This window comes from Diadema antillarum, unplaced genomic scaffold (genome assembly GCF_040938485.1).
Source record: "Diadema antillarum isolate AM-2024a unplaced genomic scaffold, OU_Dant_1.0 scf00000141, whole genome shotgun sequence".
Taxonomy (NCBI): Eukaryota; Metazoa; Echinodermata; class Echinoidea; order Diadematoida; family Diadematidae; genus Diadema; species Diadema antillarum.
Genome location: NW_027271030.1, coordinates 3592501 through 3603925, shown reverse-complemented (window position 1 = coordinate 3603925; position 11425 = coordinate 3592501). Strand labels below are relative to the sequence as shown.

At 38.3% G+C, this 11425-nt stretch overlaps 1 protein-coding gene across 1 annotated transcript; it reads right to left on the bottom strand.

The window, feature by feature from the left end:
* Positions 1–4758: 4758 nt before the first annotated feature.
* Positions 4759–8068, bottom strand: LOC139721295 (neutral cholesterol ester hydrolase 1-like). The gene is made up of 4 exons (XM_071632617.1): positions 7928–8068; positions 6843–7080; positions 6304–6367; positions 4759–5623 (listed from the first exon to the last, which is right to left on the bottom strand). The coding sequence occupies exons 1-4, from the start codon at positions 8066–8068 to the stop codon at positions 4759–4761; spliced, it is 1308 nt and encodes a 435-aa protein (XP_071488718.1).
* Between the last annotated feature and the right edge of the window lie 3357 nt (positions 8069–11425).

The following is an 11425-nucleotide window of genomic DNA, read 5'->3' as shown; positions in this document are numbered from 1 at the left end:
ACGAAGGAGAAACCTTGCAAGATGTTCCCCATGTGTACGAGTCGTTTAATGCTTATGATGAATAGTTTTCCGAAAATTTCCAATAAGGCTTGTTTCCCTAAGCGGTCTTTTTTTTTTTTTTTTTTTTTTTTTTTTCTATTTCTCGTTTCGACTCAGTATGCGCCACTAGTTTTCACTCTCTCGACGCAAGAAGGCTTGTCTGCACATCTAGATCTAGTCGTTATGTTTGTGCTAGTATTACTCGATCGAGATACAGTAATGATGGCATGATAATCAGAGAATATGAGACCGCTTTCTTAATGCCATTTTGTCTAAAAGGTATAACTCGTTTCATCAAATTATTTTAATGTAGTTTGCAAGAGTTTCCCGTCTACCGTAATGTGATGTTAAACATGAGTCGTTTTAGTCGTTTTAATTAGTTTTTGTGATATACAAAGTTGCATCGGTACAATGTCTTCTCTTAATCTTGAGATGTGAGCAAAAATCATTATGCGCTTTGTTTCATTATGCCTTATCATGTATAATCGGGAATATAGTGTTATCAGAATTTAACACCGTAATTTAAGATGAAAGTAGAATCTTAAGTAGGTTTAAGTTTTTACTTTACACAGAATCTGTCGGTGAAGCGTGTTATCAGAGAACCTAATTACATTTCCACATCACATTTTTATTATCATTCAGTGGCTGTGACGATGCACTAAATTTCATATTTCAGAATGAATTTCAAGGCGCCTATATAAACTATCATGTAACTGCCATGTTCGCATCATATTTCAAGAAGTTTCTATGAAGCATGCAGCTTTTGCTCAACTTATACAGTGTTATATCAATATGGGTAGAAATTAGGCATATACTACAATGTACTTGCATTTATTTAAGTTTATTATAAGAGTGACGGTGAATGCTTTTGGATTTATCATATTCTGTCATTATAATAACGATTAAAGATATGTATTTTCTTTCGTGATATCCTGTAATGTATGAAAATCGAGAATGTAAAGCGTAATCAGAATCTAGTTTGAAGAATAATCTTAAGTATGTATAGTCTCCTTTTAAAGAGAGGCCGTCGATGGAGCGTTATATCAAAGTACATAATACCCTTTTCACATCACATCGTTGTCACCATGGAGTTACTGTATCGATGAACCAAATCTCATATTTCTAAATGATTTAAAAGCACATATAAGGTATCACATGAATCTGTCATATATGTTCACATCATATAAAAAAAACCTTAATATGTATAGTGTATACAGCTGAAGCTAAGCTCGTGTCGACATTGGTAGAAGTTTACCATGTTAACACAGATTGCTAACGTTTATTTAGAATCATTTTAAAAGGATCGTGTTTAGATTTATTACTCTTCGAAAGATTATGATTTTGAAAAATGATAATGTACTTTGTTTAGTTATATTTTATAATGCATAATATTGGTGTAACCAGAATTTAGTTTACCATAGTTTAAGATTGAAGTGTGATCTCAAGTATGTAGGCTATAGTTTCCAGTTTACACAGAATTTGTCAGTAGTGGATGTGGCGTTTTATCAGAGAACATAATTCTGTTCTCACATAGCATTTTAGTTATCGTATTAGCGTTTTGAGCTGCTGTATCGATGCACTAAATCATATCTGAATTAATTTCAAAGCACCTAGATCATGTATATATGCCATATTTGAATCATATTTCAAGAAGTCTCTATTGGTGGCTTGCAGTTGTTGCTGAGCTCATGTTGACAAGGGAAAAAGATTACACAGATACGTTCACGTTTACGATTACACAGATACGATTACGATACAGTTATGATTACACCAATACGCTTACGTTTATTTCTAGTAATATTAGAATGATTGTTTTTGGATTTATAACTTTCTTAGAATAATGATTTGAAAAAATAATGGTGTACTCTGTTTCGCGTCCTACAACGTATGAAATCGGGGACGTAAAGTGTAATAAGAATTCAGTTCACTGTAGTTAAAGGTTACAGTATATAATCTTAAGTATATAGGTAAAGTTTCCACTTAAATACACATAGGTCTTCAATGTACCGTCTTATCAGAAAGCATCGTGTTGCCCAGAATTCAATTCAGTTCAATTCAGTTACTTTATTCCATCTAACAAAAGGTAGAATAACACATACTTATCACGTTTATCTAGACTTATTTTAGAGTGACTGTTTTTAATGTGTTAGGTTATTTCTTGGGATGATTGTAATGTATTATTAAATGTACATATTCTATGTCATGACGCTTCAAAATTTCTGTTGCTGTATTTGTTGGGGTCATCCTACAAGACTGACACCCACGTGTCATACGGCCCACGAGATCGAAATTGAAAAAAAGGTCCATGGGTCGTACAGCCGACGAGTCATACAGTCCGACAGTAGGCAAACAATTCTGGCCCATGAATCTGACACTATAGGCAGACAAGATCCACGAGTTCGACACGAGGGGAAAAAAGCCCACAATACATCACAGGACTTAGTGTGTCGGTCTTGTGGGCCTTTTTTCTGTTGGCCCTGTTCGCCTAGTGTCTACAGACAAATTCACAATGTTGTGTAACATGTACACCATTGTATTATATTAAATGGGTTAGTCAAATACCGGTTAGTGATTGGCTCAACACAGTCACGTGGTGGAGGCACATTGGTTATGTTCGCCCATGGGCAGAACATTTTTGTAATGTTCTCCCGTGGGGAAACATTTTCACGTAACAAATGACAAAACGATACCAAACGATTGAACGATCATATTTTTCATGCAATCGATAGGATAAATTTGCCTATTCCATACAATGTGAAAAAGCAGATGACCGATTATTGTAATGCGTACGAAAGTGTGGTATTTGACTGACCCATTTAATATAACAGATGATGACTTTTGTTGTCGGGAACATTAATCAAACGTTCCACCCTCAGGGTTTGAAATGCTATTTCGGGAGGCTATAAGTCCCTCGACTTCGTCTCGGGACTTATAACCTCCCTAAATAGCATTTCAAACCCTTCGGGTGGAACATTCGGTATTTTCCCTCCCCCGCCAGTCATCATCTATATAATACTCTCGAGTGCGCTGCATGCATCTCCACTAACATGCCATCTCACCTGTGCATTATTTGTATAATGTGTGTGTGCATGTGTGTGTGTGTGTGCGCGCGCGCGCGCGTGTGAGTGAATGAGTGAGTGAGTGACAGTAGGGAAAGGGGATTTACTATATTTACGAGATGAGAGGAATAAACTAAACGTAAATGCTCACAAGGTATGAGGTTTCGTTTTCGTTTTCTTTTTCTTCTTTTTTTGTTCAGACTATTATTATTTGATTCGGCGTAGATTAGTAAAAACAACAACAACAACAACAACAACAATACAATCACGCGCAAAGAGATAAGACCTTCGAGTGGTGATACCGCAGTTTGTTCATTGCTTTTATCTATCTCTTTTTAGTGGCGTCTAAGCGGGGTTTGAGCTGAACCTCCTCCCCCCCCCCCCAAAAAAAAAAGAAAAAAAAAAGAAAAAAAAATACGAGTGCCCAGTGATGTAGGAATTAATCTAAAAATCTTTAATTTAAAGGTAGAAATATTAAGACTTGGAGCTTCTTCAGTGCTGCTATCAAGGGAATTCCAGAATTTGGGTCCGGCAAAGGAGAATATAGATTTTTGTAAAAATCACCCTAGACAAAGGCAAATGAAATTCGTTAGATTGTCCGGTAGGATATGAATGCACAGTTTTATTTTTAATAAAAATAGAATCAAACACAAAAGGAAGGAAATGATTCAATAGTTTGTATTATCCAGGAAAATGTTCCGGGGTAATTTTTCCAAAGAATTACTAAAAAGCATACGTTCAGTTTCTTGAAGAACAATTTGTTAGCTCTTACCCAGTGAGGTAATTTATTCAACTCAGTATTCAAAGTTTCAGCGTGAAGCCAAGGCTCTGGAGGATAATGTATAATCGCAATCTATACATCTGTATATAAAAAGACATGCCACTGTGAATTGTTTTCTCGGGTGTCTTTGTTTATGAGGACACACAAAAAAAAAATTGGAAAAGTCAGTCACCTAACACCGTTTTCGCACTCATTAACTTCTCCCTCATCCACTGTTTTGGGAGCGACCTGTCAAGACGACTGGTTTTTGTTTGCAGGGGGTCCTTGTTCGGGATACTAGTCGCCTTTTGCCTTCTTGTATACATGGCTCCTTTAATAGCATGTTTTGAATAATTGATAGGCCTACCTTCTCCCATTCTCATCTTGAGCAAGAAACCGAATCGAGTTCCCTTTTTTTTTCAGACATATATATATATATAATTATATATATATATATATATATATATATATATATATATATATATACCTCCGTTGGGTGTATATCCGTCGGGAATATAGTTTGTTGAGGATGGATGAAAAGAGTTCAATGCTGTAAAGCAGAGCATACTAGGCGTACCTGTGTTTTTCTTGTCCTTAGCAAGGTGTCAGGACGTCAAAGTTTGGGATGTCGCACTAGTGCTACTTATTGTTTAAAGAATCTTTATACAGCCAAAGAACATTCATTATTCTTCATAGTCCTGTTGATTTCAGTACCACTAAAAAGATCAAACACATTATACTATAGTCACCACAAGTGGTGTAAATTTGAGCTGAAAACGAAAGCTCCCCACACATATTATACTTATGATCACAGGTTGATGTCAAATATGAAATGATAATACATTGTACTAATGACAGCCGAGAACGTAGTGTACAATTTAACAAACATTTCACATTATCTTAAATATTTTCTTTGACGAATCTCAGTCCATCCCCTAGCATTTTGGCACCGGTCGGAACATCGGCCATTGAAGCCAATGCTGCGATACCGTGCCACGCTCCTGGATAGTGCTTCCAGGTCACCTCGACACCGCCCTGCTCCAGGGCGTGGGCGTAGAAGATCCCGTCATCGCGGATGTGGTCCCTTTCGCCCGTGGCAATGAAAGCCTTGGGAAGCCCCCTGAAGTCATCACGAAATAGGGGTAAATTTCTCGGGTCGAGAAAAGCCTCTTGGATATCCTCCCACATCGTGTCATTGCCCTGGGCGAAATGCTGTTGAGGCTTGTAATATTCACGGAATGCCTGCGAAGAAAGTGATGGGAGGGATGAGGATGTTGAAGACCCTAGTCCTAACTGTAATGATGCCTCCTCCAATTTGGTGAAGATGATGCTGTGGTTCAAGAATTTCTTGTAGTTGCTCGACCTCTTGAAAGCTGCGCTCGTGTGTCGATTCGTCTCAAGGTGGTGCAAGAATTCAGGGTCTAGGTTCCCGAGGTAGTACCCCGAGATGAACTCGGCCAGTCTGGGCTTCGACATCCCACGCTTGCCAAAAGTGTGCTCGTAGAATTGTAATGACGGCGTATTACAGTCCAGGAATTGTATCCATGGATAGAAAAGGACCTGGAGTTTGAAGTTGGGTACGGTAGGATCGTCAAAGACATGCTGAGCGACCCCTGCCGCCAAATGACCACCAGCGCTATCGCCACCAACAGCTACACGAGAAGTGTCGACTCCGTAATCGGCAGCGTGCTTCAGGAAATACTTAGTGGCAGCCAGGGCATCGTCAAATGCAGCTGGGAAGACATGCTCTGGTGCTAGGCGGTAGCTGAGAAATATAATTCATAAAAGTATTGATGGCAATGATTTATATGATAGCAATGATTTACTGATGCTATAGCTGTCAAGGGTGCACGTCACGAGACCGACATGAGTAATACAATTCACGAGTCATACAGTCCATGAGTTCGACACTAAGCAAACAAGGCCCACAAGACTGACACATTGAGCCCCGTGTTGTATCTGTCGAACTCGTGGGTTGCTTTACCTAGTGTCGGACTCATGTGCTCTATTTGCCTAGTGCCGAACTCATGGGCTGTATGACTCATGGACCTGTTTTCAATGTCGAACTCGTGGGCTGTATGACTCGTGGGTGTCGGTCTCGTGGCATGTCCCCGCCGTCAACATCCTACTACATGCAATTAGATGTTCGATGCATCAAGTTCATTGGAATAGATATATCGCGAGTCTCTTTTTTTTTCAGATGTATTGAAGAGAAAAATCCTTCATTGTCCTTAGTATTCATGTTAGTTTGATACCTTTAAATGCATGTTTAGTATTTCTGATAAGCACTGCAAACAAAAGTCAACAAGCTTTGTGTTACCCACAAAATACAGCAAAATCTCATATCGCCTTTTACAAATTAGGCATTAAAAAGATTTTAAAAATATCTTGAATCTTCTTTTAGTAGTTCTGAGAGAAAAAGCATGCCAGGAAATCCATACTTACTCCACAGAAACCAACACAACGCGTAGTTCTTCAGCTAACAGTCGAGTAAAAGGACCCTGACCCCCTAAATGAGTGAAAAGAGTAGAACACAGTTCATGAAAATCGAATAATCAATGCGTTTACTTTTGGATTATGTAAATCCATGACCTTATCTATTTATTTGGCCTAACGAAGTCACTTCACTTTAAGGAGAAGAAGAATATTTTGTACAAATCAACCATTCCTGCTGGGGCACGGCATTTAATCGGAGAATATCGCTTCCGAGCCCGAAGTCAAACATTAAACACGTGGGCTTTTGAGAATTTCGGGGTGTGTATGTAATGTTGATGAAAGATATGCCAGGTTCTACAATATTCCGACGTAAGTCTGGTCTTCGTGGATATCAGTAAAATTTTCATTTTCTGTAAATTGTGAGTGTTTTGTACTTTCAGTACACTCTTCAATGTTTTTATTTAGCAGTATTATCTGCATTTCTAATGATCAAAACAGGCGAAAGTCTGTTTTGTTCTCAAAGACCTACAGTTTAAAGCCACACATACTTGCACTTCCTAGGGCGTATCCACCCCCGTGAAAGTAAACGAAGCCAGGGAGAATTTCGTCGCTGCTCCTCAATGGTTCATACAAGAGCACCTGAACACCAGCAAAGTCAGTATACCGAGCGGAAACATTCGAACCAGGCACGGGAAGGTCCGGGGCTGGCATAGGCAGCTCCATCGCGAAGCGATGAAACTGGACGTAGAAGTTCTCAAGGGGTTGAAATAGGCTCCAGACGTTGCACTGTTTGCAAATGAAATCGTCACCAAGAGCTTCATCACTCTATGATTAAACATTGAGTCATCACAAAAGTGATTGCGTTTTGAACCTTTAGAGCTGGCATAGACTGCATAATACAACCCTAGAATACGACGGATGAAATGTTGCAATATCTATATCCACTCATACTTTACGTAAATTCAAATCATTACGTGTATAATATATACATATAATCTTACAAAACTGACATCAGGGTGTAAGAATATTATGTGCAAAAAGCTGTAAGCTTTCAACTGTGATAGACTATATATGAACAATCATCTGCACTGTATTAGTTGAATATCCCATATCAAAGGCATTATTTACCATCATTTTGCAGATGAAACAAAAACTCATCTTTAGTGTTTCAAAATAGTTCTAAAATGTGAGTTAGGAATAAAAACAATCACTGTAAAGATGTTAATCATTATAATCAGTGTTTATTAAGTGTTGTTAAAAATACAAAATATGAACAATAGTTATAATAAGATTGTTTCTAGACTAAACCGTCTACAGTTATGGTGTAGGGGTTAAAATAATGATTTCTCCTTATATTTTAAGCTTTATTGCAAAAATTGTTCATGGTAGGATGTTTTGTAATACAACTGGCCTACACATATTTATGCATCAGATACTGTAAGTCGAACATTTGTTTAATCATTTCTCCCAATTTCCTGTTGAGAGCTTGATTGGTATTACGTGCTTATGACTTTTTAATGCTCTGTTAGGCTTTTACAGCAGCAGCAACAACAACAACAATAACAACAACAACAACAACCACAACAAAACAGTTGTAGAGTGGCAAACACCTGGCGCAGTCATCTAAACTCACCAGCACAGCTGCCGACTCGAGCCCTGCAACGATGAACCGGAAGTGCATTGGGTCCGCGAGATCTTCCGGGATAGGTGTGTAGAAGACGTACCCAAGAAAGAGAACTCCAATCAACGCCGGAATGGTTGTCACACTTCTCATGATTGGATATCTAACGCTTATAAACATGCAGTGGTAGAAGGTTGTGTTTTTAAAACAGGTGGGGACAGATGGAATGGAAGTGTAAGCCTACATTAATGTAGAAGGTACATCGGACAATGGCACAATAATACCAGACTGGTTAACCCACCTCAAAATTTATCTTACTCCAGCTCTTTCTCAAGTGAGGTGAACTCTTTCCATCGCGTCTTTCTCTATATAGCTTCCTCTCACGTGAACTCTTTCGATCTTCCGATCATTACTCTACGATAGGAATCTACGCAAACTTTTTGATCTTCAGAGCACGTTTTATAGCTGATAGCGTCTGAGAGTCGAGTTGAGTTCAACTTTGATTAAAGGCGTTTTAAAGAACCAATGATTAACCATGACGTATTTTATTCATGCAGAGGGGAAAATACAAGGTGAATGTGACTTTGTGTACTTTGAATAAAACGCAATAGTTATCATCTTCGGTAGCGCCAAAGTTCAATGACTATGAGACATAATCAATCTCAAATTCATAAATCAAACATGTCAAACGAACGTTGTCAGCATTTGCTTCCTGATATAGCGGGGTTTCAACAAAGTTTGGACCACATCGTACGATATCAGGTTCATTGTGTGTACCTTGCTCATTCCAATATGATATACATAGGCACGTGTGTGGCAGTGAGGAATAAACCTTGGATGATATGCCGTCCCTAAGTCTGTCGATCAGGCCTTCTATCCTATCTTGTTTTATCTTTTCCTTTACCAGAAGATTTCCTTCTATTCCCTGCATAAAAGGCATAATTTACTATTTGCAGATGAAGCAAAAACCCAGCATTAGTGCTTTAAAATAGTTCCAATATGTGAGTTTGGGATAGAAACGACCACTGTAAAAATCAATATTAAGTATTGTTAAATACACAAAATGTGAACAGTAGTTATAATAAAAATGTTGCCAGACTAAATTGTCTACAGTTATGGTTTCATGAGAAAAATCTGATATCTCCTTATATTTTAGACTTTATTGCAAAAATATTATATGGTAGAGTGATTTTTGATACAACAGACCTACACATACGCATCAAAATGTAATACTGAATGTGATGTCTTGAACATTTTTTAAATCACTGTTCCCAAAGGTAAATAGGACTATGCTGGCCTCGGGTTTCTAGGTACCACTAGATCCTATCCAGTCAGCTAACTGTATAATGTACAACAACACTGTATGAGTACATCAAACATGCATTTCTTGGATCACAATATAAATTGAACATACATGTATGTAATCCTTCATTAAAACACAAAAAGGTTTGCTTCTTCTGAACAATAGTACACTGTCTTGTCCTACATCATTATACATACACATTTTGTATCCATGCATGTATTCACTACACATCATGAAATGGCACCTCTGTAATGTCATTATCATCCATCATATGGTTACACTGTAGCAATGTTGCAATCAATTTTCTGTTGCAATGTCAACAAGAAAAATAATGTTTAGAGGCCGTAATATACATGTAAAGACATTATACCAGACTTACAGACTCTTCCAAGCTTTACCCTTGGGGTCGACGCACTCGGATTGTGATCCTGTCCCAAGCTGTGAAATGATGCAATAAATTGCAACGGTTTGTATGGAAAATCCAAATTAACGTACACGACACATTTTAATTTCTATGTCTACATGTAGCACTACGCTTGCCTTCAGGTTTCCACAAAATAAATACTTTCCTTAAGCCAGACCTGCTTAAAATCCCCCTCACACCTTAGCGAATGTAGGGGGACGAAGGGGGACGAATGGGAAAAACGCACGAAATGCGCGCGAATTCAACGATTTCAAATAAAATTGCCTTCAAATCATCCGATTATAAACTAAAGTCAAATATGATTAACGAACGGTAAGCGAAGGATAAATATGAGATGCGAAGGATAGCGATTTTTCGGTTCACTTCTTTGAGTAAATGGCGGCCGAAGGCGAGCGAAGGGTTGATATGACCCGATAACACGAACGAACAATGAGCAATGGTTTGATATGGCGTGCGATTGGAAACGAAGACAAAAGAATATAGATCAGGCGTTCTCGTACGTGTGTGTGCGCTCCTCGGGGAGTATAAAAGCGACCAGGTCAGTCCAGATTTCAGTGCGGCCAGAGAAATCATCTACGCAACATTTACATTTAAAGGACGTCAAAGATAAACAGTAAAATCAGCCGGAAGATTCCAGTATTTTTGGCACTGTAAACATTAATGGGTTTTTTCGCAAAAATTGTGCGAGTACGTGGAAGGTGATAGTCATCACGATGACGAGTTGGGTAGATATGAAAAGAGTTATTTCTTATGAACATAAGTGCAAAAATGTCAGGAAGCTCATCAATTGAAAATTTATACATAAAAATACCAACATTATAATGAAACAAATTTTTACATAGTTTGTATTTTTTTGCAAGAGATTTTAAAAAGTACAGTTATGAATATTTTATGATAATCAGTGGCACATAAATCTGTAACGCTGGATGCATCTGGAAGGGATATAGGTTAGGGCGGTCCGCCGACTACAGTTATTTAGTTAACTTGCCCAACGCCTGGCAGCCCTGTCAGGTGCATTCAGTATTACGGTATTTTTCGTGTTATTGTATTGATTGATTGTTTTGAGCTTTGTAATTGATTATGTATTGCATGTTTTCTGCCAAATAAAATAATAATGATAATGATAATAATAATAATAATAAAATCAATCAGTTTCAGATTTTTGCTTCTACACAAAAGATCATTTTGTGTGAAATAAATATCCAATATTATCAATTATTCTTAAAGCACGTTTTTGAAGAAGAAAAAGGGTATCAAGCAAAAACTGAAATGAATTGCCCCAATTGCTGTCATTTTAGCAAAAAAAAAAATATCGAAACAGTAACAATGGAGGTGAGGTGATAACAAATCTGACGTACCCCTAAATTGACTCGACCTACCCCCTTTCCCTTATTGTATTATACCTACCACCAACATCGCACCAGATAAATGTGTAGTCACTGTCCACCATAGCCAACAGGATTATACTAAAAAGCCCTCGTAGTTGCAGCATAGCGAGCCGGACAGAGGAGGCTTTCTGATGGCCACATGCTTGCCATCAATAGCTGCCACACAGTGGGGAAAATTCCACCGCTTGTAGAATCCACCTCCAGCAAGTTGTTTCCATCCATCAGGGGTTGAAGGGGCTGTCATGACTTCATCTGCATACTCGTCACATATGGCCTGACACACTTCCCTGGCCACTACAGATAGGGCGTTTTCAGGCACCCTCCACCCACCCTCCACCCATACTTCATGTCGGAGTACTTGGTGCCAGACATAAGATGACGGAGAGTAGCTGCCA

What these genes read in the sequence shown, in the direction of transcription:
- LOC139721295 (XM_071632617.1), bottom strand. Translation starts at nt 8,068, where the DNA reads ATGAGAAGTGTGACAACCATTCCGGCGTTGATTGGAGTTCTCTTTCTT. An exon ending in TCGAGTCGGCAGCTGTGCTG is followed by an intron (nt 7,081 to 7,927) that starts GTGAGTTTAGAT and finishes ATTTGCAAACAG; the next exon opens with TGCAACGTCTGGAGCCTATT. An exon ending in ATACGCCCTAGGAAGTGCAA is followed by an intron (nt 6,368 to 6,842) that starts GTATGTGTGGCT and finishes TCACTCATTTAG; the next exon opens with GGGGTCAGGGTCCTTTTACT.